The sequence below is a fragment of the Nomascus leucogenys genome, chromosome 20 (genome assembly GCF_006542625.1).
Source record: "Nomascus leucogenys isolate Asia chromosome 20, Asia_NLE_v1, whole genome shotgun sequence".
NCBI classification, from domain to species: domain Eukaryota; kingdom Metazoa; phylum Chordata; class Mammalia; order Primates; family Hylobatidae; genus Nomascus; species Nomascus leucogenys.
The window spans coordinates 33,945,667-33,967,795 of NC_044400.1; the positions used below are offsets into that span (position 1 = coordinate 33,945,667).

The window sequence follows — 22,129 nt, forward strand, 5'->3', positions numbered from 1 at the left end:
GTATCTATTTCCCCTTATTATTATTTCGATTTATTATTATATCCTATTTATTTGTTGTCTGCTAGAACTGATGAGGCCTGAAAAACGTGAATTAAAGCCCTTTTGCTCCTAAGCTGCTCTTTGAAACTCTCCTCCTACTTCTTGTAAATTCTGCTTTATGAGTCTTAATGCTACATTATTTGGTACACAGATATTCTTAACTGTTAAAACTTCACTGTAGGCCAGGTGTGGTGGCTCACATCTGTAGTCACAGCACTTTGGGAGGCTGAGGCGGGCAGATCATGAGGTCAGGAGTTCAAGACCAGCCTGACCAACATGGTGAAACCCCGTCTCTACTAAAAATACAAAAAAATAAGCCAGGCATGGTGGCTGCGCCTGTAATCCCAGCTACTCAGGAGGCTGAGGCAGGAGATTCTCGCTTGAACCTGGGGGGTGGAGGTTGCAGTGAGCCAAGATCGTGCCATCGTACTCCAGCCTGGGTGACAGAGCGAGACTCCATCTCAAAAAAATAAAAATAAATAAAACAAACTTCATTGTAAAGTAGATTCTTCAGCATTATAAAGGACCCTCTGTGGGCCAGGTGCGATGGCTCACACCTGTAACTCCAGCACTCTGGGAGGCCGAGGTGGGCAGATCATCTGAGGTCAGGAGTTCGACACAAGCCCGGCCAACATGGTGAAACCCTGTCTCTACTAAAAATACAAAAATTAGCTGGGTGTGGTGGCATGTGCCTGTAATCCCAGCTACTCAGGAGGCTGAGGCAGGAGAATCGCTTGAACCCAGGAGGCGGAGGTGGCAGTAAGCTGAGATTGCGCCACTGTACTCCAACCTGGGCAACAGGAGTGAAATGCCGTCTCATGAAAAGAAAAAAAAGGGACCCTCTGTGTTTTGCTTTTAAGCTGAATTCTACCTTTTCTGATAAGATTTCAATTTGTTTACCTTTGCTTGATAAATCTTTTGAAAAAATATTTGTGTGTGTAATTTGAGTCCTCAGATGACATTATCTTTTTTCATTGGTATTTTAAAACTGGTTACCATGGGATTACAATCAACATTCTAAATTCCTATCAATCTAGTTTGCATTGATACCAACTTAACTTCAATAACATACAAAATGTGAAAGGATGGAAAAAGATACTTCATGAAAACAGTAAGTGAAAGCAAGCTGCGGGCCTCTATCAATATCAGAGAAAATGGACGTTAAATCCAAAACAAGACAAAGGACATACTATATTAATAAAAGATTCATCAAGAAGATCAAAGAATTTGGAGAAATGAGCAGTTACCAATTAAAGGGCATAAAGTTTCAGTTAAGCAAAATGAAGACGTTCTAGAGCTCTGCTGTGTGACACTGTGCCTACAATGAACAACAATGTACATTTAAACTTCTCCCTACCAGGGCAGATCTCATGTTAAGTGTTCATACCACAATAAAGAGAAAAAGATACAGCAATTATAAACCTTCGCACATCAAAGAATGGTGCCCCATGTAACAGAATAAAGGAGATACTGACAGAATTAAAGAGAGAGACAGATAGGATGACAAGAATAGCTGGAAATTTCTTTTCTTTCCTTTTTTTCTTTGAGACGGAGTCTCGCTCTGTCACCCAGGCTGGAGTGCAGTGGCGCAGTCTCAGCTCATGGCAAACTCTGCCTCCGGGTTTCAAGTAATTCTCTGCCTTAGCCTCCCGAGTAGCTGGGATTACAGGTATCCGCCACCATGCCCAGCTAATTTTTGTATTTTTAGTAGAGATGGGTTTCACCAACTTGGCCAAGCTGGTCTTGAACTCCTGACCTTGTGATCCACCCCCCTCGGCCTCCCAAAGTGCTGGGATTACAGGCGTGAGCCACTGCGCCCGGCCATAGCTGGAGATTTCAATACCCCATTTTCAATAATGGATGAAACATCCAGACAGAAACTTGGCAAGGACACAGAGGACTGGAACACTAAACAAACTAGACCTAACAGATATATAGAATACTCCACCCAACAACAGTGATCGTACATTCTTCTCAAGGGCACATGGGACATTCTCCAGGATAGACCACACGTTAGGTCAAAATTTAAATTTCAAAAAATTTATAAAGTCTGTACCCAAACAAAAGATCTTTTCCAACTACAATGGAACCTAAAAAATCAGTGAGGGAAAATGGAAAAATTCACAATGACAGGTGAGACTTCTTCCCCGAGTCAGGTAATGGTTTTGAACATATGCAGAACAAGAACACTTCCTTAAATTTTTGGCGTCTTCATAATGTAACAGCTATAGTAAAGCATTTTTTTTTTTTTTTTTTAAGACAGAGTTTCACTCTTATTGCCCAAACTGGAGTGCAATGGCACCATCTCAGCTCACTGCAGCCTCCGCCTCCCAGGTTCAAGCGATTCTCCTGCCTCAGCCTCCGCAGTAGCTGGGATTACAGGTGGCCCCCACCACGTCCGGCTAATTTTTTGTATTTTTATTAGAGACAGGTTTCGTCATGTTGGCCAGGCTGGTCTCGAAATCCTGGCCTTAGGTGATCTGTCCGCCTTGGCCTCCCAAAGTGTTGAGATTACAGATGTGAGCCACCATGCCCAGAGTGGTTTTTTTGTTTTTTTTTTAAAGACAGGGTCTTGGGTGGAGGAGGTTGCAGTGAGCAGAGATTGCACCACTGCACTCCAGCCTGGGCGACAGAGCAAAACTCCATCTCAAAAACAAACAAAAAAAAGACAGGGTCTCACTCTGTCGTCCAGGCTGGAGTGCAGTGGTGTGATCTCGGCTCACTGCAGAGATCCACCTCCCGGGCTCAAGCAAATCTCCCACCTCCCGAGTAGCTGGGACAACAGGTGCACCACCACACCCGGCTAATTTTTGTATTTTTAGTACAGACAGGGTTTCACCATGTTGGCCAGGCTAGTCTCAAACTCCTGACCTCAAGTAACCCACCTGCCTCAGCCTCCCAAAGTGCTGGGATTACTGGCGCGAGGGCACTGTGCCTGGCCTGACAAGCACTTTCAAGTTGGGTATGACTAACGTTTTCTCCATTACTTTCTTATGTCTAGACCAGGCGTTGACAAACTATATCCCAGCCCAACATCAGTTTTGCCGATGAAATCTTTCAATACAGCTACACCAGACATGAGGACTCATGACAGAGACTATGCGACTCACAATCCTAAAATAACTTACTATTTATTTTTCCCCTTACTGAAAACGCTTACCAATCTCTGCTTAGATGATCAACAAAACAGTAAACAAAGTGCCATTGATAATTTCTGTGGAACAAGTGCTCCCACCCGGGCCAATTTCAAGCTGCCAATACTAAATGACTCAGTGTGGAGTGGGGTGGAGGTTGGCAGGGGGAGGGGGGGACGTGAAACAGCACACCATTCTACATAATTATTCCACGGGAAGAAGGATAAAATGTAGTTGAATTAGGAAGTACTGGGTATTTTAATTTAATTATGAGTTTTTACCCAGGATTATAATTTTTTCAATGGCTGTGTCTAACACCTGCCTCATAAAATTCCTGATAATGTATCAATCTACTCTTGTGAGTTAGCACAAGTCAAGTTCAGCATCCCTTTACCTAATGTTTCATTTTGACCTTCCTGAATCACTTTGTGTTTGGCCTGCCTCTGTATACAAGGCAGAGCAGAGGTGGGTTCTGCTTTGCAATGCAATCTGGAAACAGGCGAGTTAAGACCTGTATTAGATTGCTAGAGCTACCACAACAAATCATCACAAACTGTGTGGCTTAAACAGAAGTAGCTTGTCTCACAGTTCTGGAGCCAGAAGTCTGAGATCGAAGCGTCAGCAGGGCTGGTTCTTTCTGTGGGCTTGAAGGACAGACTATTCCATGCCTCCTCTCCCAGCTTCTGGTGGCTTTGCTGGAAATCTTTGTTACTCTTCGGCACCTTCCCAATCTCTGCCTTCATGTTCACATAATGTATTTGTGTCCTAATTTCCCCTTTTTCTAAGAATACTAGTCATGGGTCAGGTATGGTGGCTCATGCCTGTAATCCCAGCATTTTGGGAGGCCAAGGCAAGAGGATCACTTGAAGCCAGGAGGTTGAGACCAGACCTTGTCTCTACTAAAAAAATTTATTTAGGCCAGGCGCAGTGGCTCACGCCTGTAATACCAGCACTTTGGGAGACCGAGGTGGGTGGATCACGAGGTCAAGAGATCGAGACCATCCTGGCCAACATGGTGAAACCCTGTCTCTACTAAAAATACAAAAATTGGCCGGGCGCAGTGGCTCACGAGGTCAGGAGATCGAGACCACAGTGAAACCCCTTCTCTACTAAAACTACAAAAAAAAAATTAGCCGGGCATGGTGGCGGGCACCGGTAGTCCCAGCTACTCGGAGAGGCTGAGGCAGGAGAATGGCGTGAACCCGGGAGGCGGAGCTTGCAGTGAGCCGAGATTGCGCCACTGCACTCCAGCCTGGGCGACAGAGCGAGACTCCGTCTCAAAAAAAAAAAAAACAACACAAAAATTAGCTGGGTGTGGTGGCTTGCACCTGTAGTCGCAGCTACTCGGGAGGCTGAGGCAGGAGAATCTCTTGAACCCAGGAGGCAGAGGTTGCAGTGAGCTGAGATTACGCCACTGCACTCCAGCCTGGGTGAGAGAGCGAGACTCTGTCTCAAAAAAAAAAAAAAAAAAAAAAAAAAAATTATTTAAATTAGCTGGGCATGGGCCGGGCACGGTGGCTCACGCCTGTAATCCCAGCACTTTGGGAGGCCGAGGTGGGTGGATCATGAGGTCAAGAGATCGAGACCATCCTGGCCAACATGGTGAAACCCTGTCTCTACTAAAAATACAAAAATTAGCTGGGCATGGTGGTGCGTGCCTGTAATCCCAGCTACTCAGGAGGCTGAGGCAGGAGAATAGCTCGAACCAGGATGCTGGAGGTTGCAGTGAGCCGAGATCGCACCACTGCACTCCAGCCTGGCGACAGAGAGCAAGACTCTGTCTAAAAAAAAAAAAAAAAAAAAAATTAGCTGGGCATGGTGATGCATGCCTGGAGTCCCAGGTACTCGGGAGGCTAATGTGGGAGGATTACTGGAGCCTAGATCACACCGCTCACTGTACTCCAGCTTAGGTAACAGAGCAAGACACTATCTCCAAAAAAAAAAAAAAAAAAAAAAAAAAAGAAGAAGACCAGTCATATTGAATTCAGGATTCACCCTACTCCAGCAGGGCTTCATCTTGACTAACCACATCTGCAATGACCCTGTTTCCAAATAAGGCTGCATTCCGAGGTACTGGGAGTTGACTTTTGGGGGACACAACTCAACCCACAACGAAGCCACTGACATGACATGATATGACGCATGCTTGGTCTTACTTCTATCACAGTATGCTCTGTATGGTTTTTCTTTTATCTTTCTCTTTCTCTTTTTTTTAGACAGGTTCTTACTCTGTCACCCAGGCTGTAGTAGAGTGACATGAACACAATTAACTATAAACTCAACTTGCCAGGCTCAAGTGATCCTCCCTGTGTAGCTGGGACTACAGGCCCATACCACCACACCCGGCCAATTTTTGAAATTTTTTTTAGAGCTCAGGTTTTGCCATATTGCCCAGGCTTATCTCGAACTCCTGGGCTCCCCCCATCTGTTGACCTCGGCCTCCTAAGGTGCTAGAATTACAGGCATGAGCCATGACACATGACTATCTTTCTTTTTATTTTATCCACTTTTTCATTTCTATCTTCTACGGCCAATAAATACTCTCTTGTGCAGTTTTAATTTTGCCTTCCTTCTGTGGTATCTTCATTAGTTCTCTACTGAGTCCTGTCAACTCCTGTGTCATCACTTCACGTTTTGCCATTTACTCCAGGAGTCTTTTGTATTTGAACTTTGTGTTTTCCTTCACAGAGGTGGTTATTTTGTTATGCTATTTAAATTTATGGTGGCATGTTTCATCATAAATTTCATCTGTCCCCTGTCAACATTTTTTGGTCAGTGTCTTAGGGAACAGATTGGTATACTTTGTTCTTCCTTTCCTACGTCTTAATTTTAATTATCTTCATATTAATCCTTTTTTGTTACTCATCAGTGAATGGAGTTGGCTATTTCTAAAACAGCCATTTATATGAGATTACTTTTACTTGGGTGTGGGAGTGTGGGGGGTTTATTCTTCCAGCTAGTTATTTCTTCACAATCCAAATGCTCTCTTCTTTCAGGTGCCACAGATTGACTACTGCAAATAAAGCCAGTCTGAGTGCCTGTGTGGGCCCTACCTCCACAACTTCTCTGAAGCACACCAAATCCCAGAAGAGTCTAAAAAATAGCCCCTGATCACCCTATTTCTGCACCTGCTGTTGCTCACAGGGAGACTTTGGTACCTCATGGCAGGTTCTTCACCTTCAGGACCAACCCTTGAAAACTAAGTCCATATGAGACTTTGTTTTGAAAAAGACAAAAACAAAAACAGGCCGGGTGCAGTGGCTGATGCCTGTAATCCCAATATTCTGGGAGGCCAAAGTGGGAAGATCAGTTGAGGCCAGGAGTTCAAGACCAGCCTGGGCTACACAGTGAGACTGCCATCTCTACAAAAACAATATGAAAATCAGCTTAGCAGGCTGGGCTTGGTGGCTCACCCCTGTAATCCCAGCACTTTGGGACGGCCAAGGTGGGTGGATCACTTGAGGTCAGGAATTTGAGACCAGCCTGGCCAACACGGTAAAACCCTGTCTCAACTAAAAACACAAAAATTAGCCAGGCGTGATGGTGGGTGCCTTTAATCCCAGTTACTTGGGAGGCTGAGGCAGGAGAATCACCTGAGCCTGGGAGGCAGAGGTTGTTCTGAGCCAACATGGTGCCAGTGCACTCCGGCCTGGGCAACAGAGTGAGACTCTGCCTAAAAATAAAAAATAAAAAAAATAAAAATAGCTGGGCATAATGATGCCTACCTGCAGTCCCAGCTACTCAGGAGGCTAAGGTGGGAGGATCCTTGAGCCCAGGAGTTCAAGGCTGCAGTGAGCTATGATCACGCCACTGCACTCCAGCTGGGGTGACTGGGCAAGACCCTGCCTCTAAAAATAAAACAAAAATAAGCAAACAAAAACCCAAAGTGTTCATTAGCTGAAGACTAATTGTGGCAACAACACACCTCAGAACATCACACAGTACCGGGAAACAGTCACTTTTTCTGGTTTTTCATTTTCCTGACCTCTAAAGATGCTATGTCCTCAAGCCTGGTCCTTGCACCACTTCTGTTCTCTATTTATACTACCTTCCACTCTCACAGCTCTAAAGAACATCTATCTGCTTATAATTCCCAAATCTCTATCACCAGCATGGACTTCTATCTTCAATTCTAGAGCTGTATTACTTCAGAATTTTGTTGTTGTTGTTGTTGAGACAAACTTTCGCTCTCGTTGCCCAGGCTGGAGTGCAACGGTGTGATCTCTGCTTACTGCAACCTCCGCCTCCCGGGTTCAAGAGATTCTCCTGCTTCAGCCTCCCGAGCAGCTGGGATTATAGGCATGCGCCAACACGCCCGGCTAATTTTGTATGTTTAGTAGAGAGGGGGTTTCTCCACGTTGGTCAGGCTAGTCTCAAACTCCTGACCTCGGGTGATCCGCCCGCCTCGGCCTCCCAAAGTGCTGGGATTCCAGGCGTGAGCCCCTGCGCCCGGCCTCCTTCAGAATTTTCTGTCTATTTGACATCTCCACTTGGGTGTCCAACCACCTAGATATTGCAAAAGTAAAATGACTGAAACTAACCTGATTTTTTTCCTGCTATTCTCATAGCTTTCCTCATTTTAGAATGCTCAGGTAAAATTTGGGAGCTATCCTTGACTCCTCTCTTTCTCTCCATTCCATCAGAAAATTTTGTCAGCTGTACCTTCAAATCATATCAAGAATCCAAACACTTGTTAAGACATATGAGCAGGGTGTGGTGCTCATGCCTGTAATACCAGCACTTTGTGAGGCTGAGGTGGGAATACTGCTTGAGCCCAGGAGTTCCAGACAAGCCTGGGCAACATGGCGAAACCCTGTTTCGACAAAAAAATACAAAAATGAGCTGGGTATGGTGGCTCTTAAGTAGTCCTAACTACTCAGGAGGTTAAGGTTGCAGTGAGCTGAGATTGTACCACTACACTCCAGCCTGGGTGACAGAGTGAGACCCTATTTCATTAAACAAACAAACAAACAAACAAACAAACAAACAAACACACACTACCTCCATGCAGGTTCAAGCCATGAAGATAGTTAATGATTTTATCAGCTCTCACTTGGTCTTCCTGCTTCCACCCTTGCTCTACTGCAGTTTATTCTCAGCACAGTAGCCAGAGTGATTCTTTTAAAATAAGTCAGATCATGTCACTCCTATGCCTTAACCCTTCAATGGCTCTTCGTCTTAGAATAAAATCCAAAGGCTTCTGAATAGCCCACAAGGCCCTAAATAATCTAGCTCTCAATCTCATCTCTAAGCCATCTTGTACAACTCTCCCCTCTGGTGCCAGGCTAGTCTCCCTTGCTGGTCCTGTGATTCCTAATATACAGGCAGTCCTCACTGAGCACGAAGCTCACACATGTAAATATCAGATATAGTCATGCAGCACATAAGGATGTTTCAATGAACAAGGGACCACACATATGACAGTGGTCCCATAAGATTGTAATTTCTGGCCAGGCGCGGTGGTGCACGCCTGTAATCCCGGCACTTGGGGAGGCCAAGGCGGGCGGATCACCTGAGATCGGGAGTTCGAGATCAGCCTGACCAACATGGAGAAACCCTGTCTCTACTAAAAATACAAAATCAGCCAGACATGGTGGTGCATGCCTGTAATCCCAGCTACTCGGGAGGTTGAGGCAGGAGAATCGGTTGAACCCGGGAGGCAGAGGTTATGGGGAGCCGAGACTGAGTTACTGCACTCTAGCCTGGGCAGCAAGAGTGAAACTCTGTCTCAAAAATAAATAAATAAAGATTATAATTTCTATGTTTAGATACACAAATATGTACCACTGTGTTACCACTGCCTATAGTATTCAGTACAGTAAAGTCCTGTACAGGTTTTTAGCCTAGGAGCAATAGGTGGTACCATATAGTCTAGGTATGCAGTAGGCCATCCCATCTAAGTTTGTACAAGGACACTCATGATGTTCACACAACAATGAAATTGCCTACCGATGTATCTCTCAGAATGTATCCCCATTGTTATGCGGCTAGCTCTACGGTCCCCAAATCACCATGTAACTAACAGATGCCCATCATGATCAGTAACCAATCATATCACTTCTTAAGTCTGGTAATGATGAATCACTGACCATAAACAGTTCATAAAGAAAACAAAGCATGTAGTTGTGTTGCTCTGGCATCCTAGTGATAAACCAACGTGAAATTTTAAGAAAATGGAAGACTGAATGTGAGAATGGGTCAACCAAGATGAAAATGCAGCAAAAGACCAAAAAGGGATAAGGCCAGAAGTGAAATTGTATGTGATTTGAAGATTTCAAAATGGTCCAGCAAAGAGAAAAAAGGGTAAGACCTAGACTTGTAAAAAGCTTTACGGACCATATTAAAAAAGTCTAGTGAATATAAAAAGGAAGGTAAAGTAGCTTTAATATCATCTTTCAGTTTAAACTGCACCAGGAAAGCCACCTATGGCAGAAATAGTTAATTTCTATTTTGGATTGACAATAGTAATAACCAAAAAAAATTACAATTATTCAAGGCTGAAGCACTGAAGTTAGCTGCCACACTGAAAGAAAATGGTAATTAGGAAAATGAATTACTGATAGTGAAGGCTGGTTTTAGCATTTCAGAAGTCAATATGACTATGAGTGGTGTTGAGTGAATCAGCTAACTGCCATCACACAGAAAGATGGTGCTATAAAGTGTGTACCCTGAGTCCAAGGAGAAGTGAAGGCAAAGTGGTTTTGAGGAAAAGGATGAAGAGGTCTCAGAAGTTACGCTGGCAAAAACCTTCACATTTAATGAAGTCTTGGAGATGTTCCACAACACTGTCACCCAGGCTGGAGTGCAGTGGTGCCACCTTGGCTCACTGCAAGCTCTGCCTCCTGGGTTCATGCCATTCTCCTGCCTCAGCCTCCTGAGTAGCTGGGACTACAAGCACCTGCCACCACGCCCAGCTAATTGTTTTTAGTAGAGACAGGGTTTCACCATGTTAGCCCAGGATGGTCTTGATCTCCTAACCTCGTGATCTGGCCGCCTTGGCCTCCCAAAGTGCTGGGATTACAGGCGTGAGCCACTGCAACCGGCTGGTCATTTTTTTATGGTCATTTTTATGTTACTGCACTAATGTGCAAATAAGGATATAAGTATCCTTATATCAAAGCCTTGGTTCCTCTTTCCTCTGCCTGACCCTGACACATTCCAGCATCAAGGAGCACATGGCTTATTACTTCATACTCTTCTCAGAGAAGGCTTTTTCTATAAATCATCACCTCTTCCTCCCATTACTTTTTATTCCCTTTACTCTGTCTCCCTTTCTTCCTACATTTATTATTTTCTCACATCCACTAGAAAGTAAACTGAAAGGGAATGGACACATTACATCTATTTTTGTGACTGCTCTATAGCCCCACATCCTAAAGTAATACCTGGCACAAACAAGGCATTCACAATTTTTTTTTTCTCAAATGCAGTTTTATGAAGAAGTAGATCTAAATATACTAACATGGCAAACTATTACTGATACAAGTAAAAGTGCAAGACATAAAACAATATAATCAGTAAGATCTCTTTTAAGAATCTATCAATTGGGGCTGGGCACGGTGGCTCACGCCTGTAATCCCAACACTTTGGGAGGCCAAGGTAGGCGGTTCATGAGGAGATAGAGACCATCCTGGCCAACATGGTGAAACTCCGTCTCTACTAAAAATACAAAAATTAGCTGGGTGTGGTGGCACGCTCCTGTAGTCCCAGCTACTCAGGAGGCTGAGGTAGGAGAATCACTTGAACCTGGGAGGTGGAGGTTGCAGTGAATGCCACTGCACTCCAGCCTGGTGACAGAGCAAGACTCTGTCTCAAAACAAACAAACAAACAAAAAGAATCTATCAATCTATCTACATGTGTATGCAGAAAAAGACGTAGAAAGATACTTATCAGAACTATTATCTTGATCATAGAGGAAGTCTACAGGAAACAAACAAACAAACAAAACCCCAAAACTGTTACCAGTCAACATTATTCTAGGAAGTGGGATTGGCAATGTGGGTAGAGAATGAGACAATAATTTTCACTTTAAGTATTTTTATATTATCTAATTACTTTTTCCAATATAATATTACTTGTGGAATTAAGAAGAGAAAGAACAAATACTGTCATAAGGCCCGGCATGGTGGTTCATGCTTATAATCCCAGCACTTTGGGAGGCTGAGGCACGTGAATCAATTGAGGTCAGGAGTTTGAGACCAGCCTGGCCAACATGACGAAATCCTGTCTCTACTTAAAAAAAAAAAAAAAAAAAAAAAAAAAGCCAGGTGTGGTGGCACATGCCTGCAATCCCATCTACTCTGGAGGCTGAGGCAGGAGAATCGCTTGAACATGGGAGGCTGAAGTTGCAGTGAGCTGAGATAGTGCCACTGCACTCCAGCCTGGGCAACAGAGCAAAACTCTGTCTCAAAAACAGAAAAAACAAAAATGAATACTGTCACGATGTCATCTTTGAATGCCATAGCAACTGGGTGTTTGCTATAAGGCACATACAAAGTGTTTTAAAAGTATGATTTTGTTTAAATACACAAAAATTCTATGAGGTAGATGTTATATGAATGCTCAATGCCCACTTTATAAATGAGGCAAATGGGAATCAGAGAGGTTGAAAACCGTGTTCAGGTCATGCAACTAGAAAGTGGATATAAGTTGGGAGTGGTGGCACATGCCTATAGTCCCAGCTACTCAGGAGGCTGAGGCTGATCACTTGAGCCCAGGAGTTCAAGGCTGTCCTATGTTACGATTTTCTATGACGGCGGCTGAGAATAGCCACTGCACTCCAGCCTGGGCAATAGAACCTAACAAGACTATGTCACGCAGGAATATTAGACTCCCCCCAACTGCAACGATGTGTGGGTAAAAGCAAGAGTGCTAAGAACACGTAGGTGCTCACCCTGCAGGCCTAGGTGACCCAGATGTACTCCGCATAGAGCTTTCCACTCGAGGACTAGCAACATCAGGAGGCTGAGGAGGAATGAGGGTTTTCCGAACTGCCATTCTGAAAGAGACAAGAGACAAACCCGGAGAACAGCAGTCCAAGGGCATTCGAGGCTAAGAAATACAAGATGCACATTTGCCAGGCATACCTAGGACAAAATAAAAGCCCTACATTGACTAAGTATTTTTAAAATGGATTTTCATTTTCTCAGATACCACAGACACATTACCAAAAAACCCAAATAGTACACAAAATCTTAAAAAAAAAAAAGAGCAGGTCCCTTCCCCATTCCTGCTCACTTCCTGTCAGGCTCCCTCCAGGAAGCAACCATTGTGACTCTTTTAGCCGCTGCTTCTAGCATGCCACATCTCCTTTCTACTTAATGTTATTAACACTGACATCCATATTAAGTGTTTACAATTATTATTATGCCTATGGTGTTTATAAAGACCTGGAAGCCAAGTGAAAAAACCTGCTCCAGGAAGAGTTGGAGATCAATTGTGCTGTGCAGCAGAGAGGCCACGTAAGGCTCTGACAGAGAATTACCCATCAGGTTAGCACTATGAAAACATGAGCAATCTTGACACTTTTAGTTTTGATAGAGTGGTGGGAACAAATACCAGTTGAGAGTGGATCTGAGAGAAAATAACTAGACAAGAATATACCAGTTTACAACACTTAATCACTAATGGATCTGGGTACTGATCTTCAGAGCCACTAACATCTCAAAAACGGTGAGCATCAGACATCATGTGTCTTCTGGTAAGAGACTAAATCACCAAACTATGAAGTAGTCTTGCCATAAGAAGCAATAAAAAAAAAAAAGAAAAGAAAAATCAGATCAAACCTTCTGAGTCAAGTAACAACTTACAGAAAATGTGGAGGATAGAACAAGTGAAATTATACTACGGGTGCAGTCAGTTGAACTGAGTTCTTTAAGAAGATATATGTAAATCCCAATCTTCAGTAACTGTGAATGTGACCTTACTTGAAAAAGGGCCTTTGCAAATGTAATTAAGGATCTCAAGATAAGAGATCCTTAATTACATTTTGATGTAGAGTTCTGGATGTAGAGTTGAGTTTAAGCTCCAGTGACAAGTATCCTAGTAACAGAAAGGGAAGGGAGATTTGAGACACAAGTACAAGGGCAAGGCCATGTGACGACGGAGCCAGAGATTGGGGTGCTGTGCCTGCAAGCCAAGGAACACAAAGATCAACAGCAGCCACTGGTAGCCAGCACGAGTGGATTCTCCCCGAGAACCTCCAGGGGGAACTGACCCTGATGACACCTTCATTTCAGATTTCTAGCTACTGGAACTATAAGATAATACATGTCTGTTGCCTTAAGCCAGAAGACTTATGGTAGTTTGTTACAGCAGCCCTAGGAAATGAATACACTGGGGATGCCATCAACAAAATCCAGAAGGGGTATGGCCCAGAAGACCAAGTTTCTTCAACAAATAAACTGCAGGAAAAAAAAAAAAAAGATAGAGGAAACCTCAATAATAAAATGGCTTTTAAAGGCATATTAACTAATCACAATGTATGCATCTTATCAGAATACTCATTCAAATAAATAATATAAAATATAACAAATCGTGTGACATTTCAGACCACTGGAAACCTGAACAATGACTGGCTATTTGATACTAAGGGGTTATTGGTTTTTAATGTTATGTGTCTCTCCATAGGAATATGCTGAAACACACACAAATGAAATGACATGGTATCTAGGATTTGCTTCAAAATAATATGATACGAGTGGGTAGGTAAGCATATAGGTGAAGCAAAATTGGCCAAGAGCTGATAAGCTGAGAACTAAAGTTGGGTGACAGGCACATATTCGTATGTTCATAATTTCTTTCTTTCTTTCTTTCTTTTTTTTTGACACAGAGTCTCGCTCTGTTGTCCAGGCTGGAGTGTGGTGGCACGATCTCAGCTCACTGCAATCTCCGCCCCCTGGGTTCAAGTGATTCTCCCGCCTCAGCCCTCCGAGTAGCTGGGATTATAGGTGCCTGCCACCATGCCCTAGCTAATTTTTGCATTATTAGTAGAGATGGGGTTTTACCATGTTGGCCAGGCTGGTCTCAATCTCCTGACCTCAGATGATCCGCCCGCCTAGGCCTCCCGAAGTGCTGGGATTACAGGCGTGACCCACCGTGCCCGGCCACAGAATTTTCTTATGTTTGAACTTTTCCATAATAAAAATAAGAATAAAAGTTAAAAAAGCAAGACCAACTGCATTGCTGCCACCCCTCCCACCCCCAACACTGGCCAAAAACTAACGAAACCAAAAACAAATTTTAAAAAAGAACCTAATGAGAAACATCACTATAAACCGACAGAATGACCAAACTCACAAAGACTGTCCAGAACAAGTGTTGGTGAGGATGAAACAATGATTACTCCTGGTGAGAGTGTAAATGGGTAAAACCACACAGAAAACCATGATCCATGAAAGTTTAAAACAAGCACACCCTATGACATAGCAAATCCCTCAGTATTTAACAGAAATGTACCCATGCATGAATCAAAAGTCATGCACAAAAATGTTCAGGGTATCATTACAGGAAAACATGGAAGCAACCCAAATAACCATGGATAAAACACAGTACTGTTATACATGGTATTTTATACAACAATTAAAAAATTACAATCAAGGCCAGGTGCTCACGCATGTAATCCTAGCACTTTGGGAGGCTGAACCAGGTGGAATGCTTGAGCCCAGGAGTTCGAGACCAGCCGGGGCAACATGGTGAAATCCCAACTCTACTAAAAATACAAAAACTGAGGTGGGAGGATCACCTGAGCCTGGGGAGGTAAATGCTGCAGTAAGCTGTGATCGCGCCACTATAGTCCAACCTGGGAGACAGAGTGAGACCCCATCTCAAAAAAAAAAAAAAAAAAAAAAATCATATACAATAATGCAGATGAATTACATAAAACCGAGTGATGAAAGTCAGACTCACACAAAAAAATGCACAACATATGACTGTATCTATCCATTGGTTAGTTACCTTTGGGAAAAGATGCTGGTAACTGTTAAGGTCACCACGACCAGACCATTCCCTTCCCCTCCCACAGGCTTTACAATACAGTCCGTTGCACTCTCCTCACAGCTACCCCAGGGCAAAAGACAAACCCCCGCCCCACCCTTCGTTGACCCCTCCAGTAACTGTCCAGACAGTTACAGGATGCGGTTAACATGTCTGTTCACCTTGCATAACAAAGCTGGCAAAAAACATCTCCAGGATGCAGGTAAAGACACCTGTACCCGACTCAGCTCTCCCACCCCGACCCAGTCCTCCTGCACCCCCGACTCAGCTCTCCCACCCCGACCCAGTCCTCCTGCACCCCCGACTCAGCTCCCCCACCCTGACCCAGTCCTCCTGCACCCCCGACTCAGCTCCCCCACCCTGACCCAGTCCTCCTGCACCCCCGACTCAGCTCCCTCACCCCGACCCAGTCCTCCTGCACCCCCGACTCAGCTCCCTCACCCCGACCCAGTCCTCCTGCACCCCCGACTCAGCTCCCCCACCCTGACCCAGTCCTCCTACACCCCCGACTCAGCTCCCCCACCCTGACCCAGTCCTCCTGCACCCCCGACTCAGCTCCCTCACCCCGACCCAGTCCTCTTGCACCCCTGACTCAGCTCTCCCACCCCGACCCAGTCCTCCTGCACCCCTGACTCAGCTCTCCCACCCCGACCCAGTCCTCTTGTACCCCCGACTCAGCTCCCTCACCCCGACTCAGTCCTCTTGCACCCTTGACTCAGCTCCCCGACCCCGACCCAGTTCTGGCCCTATGAAACCCTGCTAGTCTGAAAGGGGGGCTGCCTCCTCTAACTGTGGTGCAGCAGCCAAGCAGCTCGATAAAGCTTGCTGGCCTGACTTCGGGTCTCCTCATCCTTTCTCTTGGCTGACCTTACAGTAACATTGTTTCTTGACCTATACAGTGGTTGGACACTGTTTATTTTGAGACTATACATGCATTATCTGTGACATTTTCTATATACTTCCATGAAAATTATGAAAAAAAGACTGACAAAAGAACTGGACACAGCAAACATAGACAATTTCTTTTTACAAAGAAGAGCAAAAAAAAAAAAAATTTAGGGTGGTAGATAGTAGAGCCAAGTGAGCTCAACAGAAGGATATTTCAGACAGAAGAATTGACAGCATGTTTATACTGTTTATGTGAATGATCTACTAACAAGAAAAAGCTGAGGCTGTAGGAGACAGGGGGAGAAGAACTAGAGCATCATTCCTGAATAGGCAAGAGAGGAGGAGATAGGGCACGTTGGAGAGGAGCCCAGAGAGCTCGTCTAGAGGAACAGACAGATGCAGGACACGGGGTACTGCCACAGTAAGTATTATAGATGTGATAGCTGCAGACTGTGGAAGTTGTCTTTCGATTTTCTTTTTCTCAAAAAAGGAGGAATTTGTCGACTAATAGTGAAGACGGAAGAAGCCTGGGAGTTTTGAAAGAAGGAAACGTAGAATACTTATCTGGAGTGGTGCAGGAGAATATACTTTGATGGGCTGCTTTAAGACCTTAGTGCATCTGTGAGGCTAAGCAAGACCAGTTGGCAAGGTGGCTTTCCCTGCCACAATCTGCTGTACATGTGCCAGCATAAATGAAGCAGAAAGTTGGATTTAAGTCTGGTTTTGACAAAGCGAAGTGGGGTGGGGGGTAAGGAAATGGCTGCAAGTGACCACAGACTCTGAATAAGGAAGAGCAGAGAAAGAGGCCATGAGAGGCAGTGAGGAACATGAAAAGGTGGATCAATGGACTGGAGGCTGCTGGGGTCCCTCTGGAGCTGAAGTTCCGTTGGGAGGGAGGTGGGAAGAAAGAAGGTGGGCTAGGGGCATGGGAGCACAGAGACAAAGTCAGGAAGGCTTACTGAGCTTATGTGCTAAGTGCCCACACTGGTGGGGAGGGTGGAGGCAGGAGAAGCACTCAAGCACCTGAGGGGCCAGGGAGCTGGAAAATAATTTCTGATCATTAAAGGTGAAGAGAGGGTTTCACTATCACTAAAAAGTGCCAGACATCATGTCCTTCCAAAGGGCATACAGATATACCTGCAAAATCTAACTTGACTCTCAGCCTGTAGATCTGCCCTGCCCAACAAGAAGGCCATATGGTACTACTGAGCACCTGAAATGTGGCAAGTGCAACTCAGGAACAAAATTTTTAATGTCATTTCATTTTAATTAATTTGAATTTTATAATGGATACTCGATCCAGTTATTGATAAACTTTTTATTGTCTGGAAAAACTTGGCTATGTGAAACTACTTTTTCAACTGTACATTTTATGAAATCTAAATACAGATCAAATGCTTTTGAGGAGAAATGGTCTGAAAATGGCGGTGAGGCATGACAAGGACACCTTGCCTACCTCCAGGCTGAGTGACAGCAAGGATGTGGAAGAGAGGCAGGGACCACTTTAGACAGCTGCAGGGCAAGTTGAGTCCCTGAGGAAGAGCCAGGTTTAAAGCAAGGCGTGGAGAGAAGAGACAAGGGCACTGGGGTGGAGGTTGGAGTGTCACGTGATGACAGGCTGTGAATTAGAGGGCACAGTACAAGGGTCTTTGGGAGGAAGTATAGGAGAAGCAGGCACATCTCTTTGTCTCCAGTGCTGCAAAATTTCAAAATACTAGCCTGAGTTTATTGCATCCATTGAATACCATGCAGAGCATTTCTGTAACCAGGAAACTCATTTCTTTCAGTTTTGGTAATTCTCTATTACTTTATAACTCCTTACTTTGTAATCCCTGTTCCTTTTCTCTGATCTCTCTTGTTGAAACCCGTTACCTGGAGGCTGGATTTCCTGAACTGGTTCTTTTTATTGTTGTTTTAAATTTTCTCCTGTCTTTTTCTCCAATTTTCTTGTCTTTTTGTTCCACGTTTGAGAGTTCTTCAATTTTTTCTTCCAACTCTTCTACTGATCTTTCAATTTCTGCTATCTTATTTCAGGACCGGTTGTTTTCTCCTCTGAATGTTCTTTTTGCATAGCACTGTTACTGTTTCGTGGATGCAACCTTTTCTTTTGTCTTTCTGAAGGCATCACGGATAGTGTTTGCTTATCTTTGTTCATTTGTTTTGTGTTTTATTCTCCCTGCCAGGCCTCTACATCTTCCAAGGTGCTTTGGGCATGTATTTATTGTGGTTTCTGTCTTCCACCGTTAGAGGTCCCCTCAGATATGTGCCTATCTTTGGTTGTATGTTCATGATTAAGAGTCGGGGAGAGGGACTGAAATGCTGGCTGGGAGCTCTAAGCTTTGGAAGGGCATGTGTACTATGAGGTTCACTGTAGGGTAATCTAACCCTGTCCTTAGGGAAGCCCTAGTGTCAGTATCTTTAGAGCTTCCCCCTGGGCTGGATAGACTCCCCAGAAGGAAAGTAGAGTCCTCTTCTCATTTTCTATCTAGAATCAAGTTCACCTGCCAGAGGTCTATCAGCTGAAAGCAGAGAGTGGACTGGGAAGTGTTCAGCATTCCATATGCGCACGGTGAGTCACAATCTCTTTCTGGTAAAATACTCATGACCTCCATAGTGCTGGGCGACCCTAGCGGACCATCTGCAGAGTTTGAACTTTCAGGCTTCTGCTAAAGTCGGGAAGGGGCAGTACACCACTTGGCATAGGTAGAAAATGGGATTCTGGGCTCTAACTTTAACACTTTTCAAACTCAAAGGTTTTAACTTATCCTCCTTAAAGGAGAGAGCCCCTTCTTTCGCCCCCAGGATCTGCCTGTTGTTGGTCCTTCTGAAGATTATCCAATTTTAAAAGAGGATGGTTCTCAATTTTCCCCTACGCAAGCTTCACATTTAGCTTTCTCAGAGCCAGGACGCCATCGCGTGATGGTCTGCTTCCCAGCTTCAGTTGCTACTGTGTCCTCTCCTGTTCTCCTCATCCTTGCGTGTTTACAACTTTTTTGAAAAACAGTTATATAGGGTTATGAGATGGAGAGATTTTAGATGTGTGTAATCAATCTGTCATCTTAACCACAAGCTTTGCCTTGTGTTTTTACTAATAAGGTAACTTTGTCATGGACTGACTTATCCTTTAAAAAAGTACAAAGTATTCATAAACAGCAAAGATAGGGACTCCGGTCTATGCACAGCTCTGTGCAAATAAAAACCCTGCATGGACCCTAGTCCCAGCAATTTAAGTTTGCACTTGCTTTAATCTTTTGATGTTGACGCTATTAGCTCAGCTGAGCCACAGAAACTCTGCTCTCTGAAACATGTCTGCTCATCTCCCACCTCCAGAACGTTTAAGTCAAACAGCACAGCACATACCTTCCTGCCTATGATCCATGAACTGAGAAGCTTACATGGCAACACAAAACACTATCTGCTACCAAATATGACCCTTACTACACTTCAGAATTTGTTTGCCCACAGTGATATAGAAGGGGAGCAGGGAAGTGCTGGGAAGGGGCGGGTCCCTGGTGAGGGCTCCATCCCCGGCCTGTGCCCACGGATCTAGGTGAGGACAGGCATTTTTGTTTTCCTGCCCAAATGTTGCATTTCCCCCAGACCACCCTGGCCTGCTACGCCCTGATCCTGTGCCTATAAAAACCTTCGAGACCCTAGCAGACAGGCACACAAGTGGCTGGACGTCAAGAGGAACACATTGGCAAAAGACAAAGGCAGCTGGACGGCGAGAGGACGGCAAGGGGAGCATGCCGGTGCAAGAGCACATGATAGACGCTGGCATGCCAGCAGGCCACCGACCAGCGGAACGACGCAGTTTGGCCAGGGCAGTCAGAGAGCTGGGGCCGCTCCATCTCCCTTCTGGCTCCCCCATCTGCTGAGAGCTACTTCTACTCAGTAAAACCCTACACTCATTCTCCAAGCCCACGTGTGATCCCATTCTTCCAATACACCAAGGCAAGAACCCTGGGATACAGAAAGCTCTCTGTCCTTGCCATAAGGCAGGGGTCTAATTGAGCTGGTTAATACAAGCCATCTATGGATGGCTAAACTAAAAGAGCACCCTGTGACACATGCCCACTGGGGTTTCAGCTGTTAAACATTCACCTCTAGACACTGCTGCAGGGTTGGAACGCCACAGCCTGCCCATCTGTATGCTCCCCTAGAGGTTTGAGCAGCAGGGCAATGAAGAAGCGAGCCACTCCCATTGTTGCACGCCCTGCGAGGGGGACAAGGGAACTTTTCCCATTTCAACAGCAACGATTCATGCTGAATGAAGTATATAGTATGAGTTAATGTAACTACCTACACAAGCCCAAGAGTTACTTATAAACTACTTTAAAAGTTCTATGATTGAAGTTCCAGAACTAGAGAGAATTAAAGCAGTATGCAACAGATGCTTACAAACTAACACCTCACTGACTCCAGGATTTGTTAAGATCTTACAGTCTCAGCTGGGTAAGGCTCTACTGAATAATCCTGTGGTCAAGTTGTTTTGGAGGAAATTTTAACACGCCACAGAAAATGAGAGATGAGTTTGATACCAGCATTAGATAAGAGTGACTATTATGTATACCAGTTATATCCAGAACCAGAGGTGTCATTTGGCACTACCAGGTCTACTCACCCATCTGTGGCAGGTTTCTTCCGGAGTATGCTTGGCCGTGGTGATGAGCCCTGGGCGGGAGCGTTGGTGCTAGCACTCTGGCTGTGGGTCTGCACCACGGTTGTTGCTGCTGGAGCAGCACTGAATGGATTGCTAATAGGGTTGGCCACAATTGTGGCTCCATCTGCCAACACCACTGCTAGAGGAGAGAGGCAACAGGAAAGACCATTGAAGAGAGGGAAACAAAATGCCACAGAAGACATAAATAAAAATGATGAGACCACTAGAATTAGGTATCCATGTTCTAACTGTCCAATTTCAAACTGACAAGGGACAGGAGCACAATGTTCATCCGACAAAGAGCAGATAGCTAAATGGGAGCAGTTACTAAGTCTACTGATGCATGATCCATACCATTATTTTTTCTTTTTCTTTGTTTGAAAGAGTCTTGCTCTGTTGCCCAGGCTGGAGTACAGTGGTGCAATCTCAGCTCACTGCAACCTTCACCCCCCAGGTTCAAGTGATTCTCCTGCCTTAACCACCAGAGTAGCTGGGATTACAGGCGTGCACCACCACACCTGGATAATTTTTGTATTTTTTAGTAGAGATGGGGTTTCACCATGTTGGCCAGGCTAGTCTCGAATTCCTGACCTTAAGTGATCCACCCACCTTGGCCTCCCAAAGTGCTGGGATTACAGGCGTGAGCCACCACGCCTGGTCCATACCATTATTTTTTCTTTGCTCTATAATCACAGTTACTAATAAATGAGATAAGGTGAACAAAGTATATAGTATCTAGTATAGTCTCTCACTCTACTACTTTATATTTTTTACTGATATAATTCTTACCATCATTGTAATTCCCATTTTAGAGATAAGAAAACTGACAGATAAGAAAGGCTTAATACAAGAGCCACAAATAGAAAACACCATCTACCAGCCTGATAGCATGCTCCAATGTACACTTCAAGAAATGTAGTCATTCAGTTTTTGTAAAATACCAATCTCTCTCAACCCTCAATAATGGTACCCTCCCCAGTCTATCTTTAGAAACACATTCAACTAACAGATATTTTAACTATACACTTAAAGTTAGCAACAAAATACTGGTGAGCATGAGATCATAATCAGAAAATACCCGTGTTTGACAGTTTTTGACCTATAAAAATGGCAATTTCATAGGAGTCAACTTAATATCATGAGTTTTCTGGCAGGTGCCCTTAAACATGTAGTACAACATCCTACCAGGTGGGTCATTATGGGTAAACTGCATCTCTATCATAGACATGTAGTTTAGTAATAAAAAATCAGAGAGACTTTGATTAAATAGTTGAATTCAAGGTCTACAGAACAATTAAAATTCATAGCTCCAGCCAGGCGCAGTGGCTCATGCCTGTAATCACAGCACTTTGGGAGGACAAGGCTGAAGGATAGCTTGAACTCTGGAGTTCGAGACCAGCCTGGGCAACA

At 44.4% G+C, this 22,129-nt stretch overlaps 1 protein-coding gene across 11 annotated transcripts in view; it reads right to left on the reverse strand.

The window, feature by feature from the left end:
* SAP130 (Sin3A associated protein 130) overlaps window positions 1-22,129 on the reverse strand; it is a 90,939-nt gene that overhangs the window by 27,297 nt on the left and 41,513 nt on the right. For 5 of the 11 annotated variants that reach the window (XM_030801086.1, XM_030801083.1, XM_030801084.1 and 2 more), the window contains exons 14-15: window positions 20,681-20,858; window positions 12,068-12,172 (exon numbers count right to left, since the gene is read on the reverse strand). In XM_030801086.1, the coding sequence (XP_030656946.1) occupies window positions 12,068-12,172; window positions 20,681-20,858 (283 nt within the window). The remainder of the gene's footprint in view (window positions 1-12,067; window positions 12,173-20,680; window positions 20,859-22,129) is intronic. The other 6 variants (XM_030801085.1, XM_030801081.1, XM_030801090.1 and 3 more) reach the window with 3 other exon arrangements.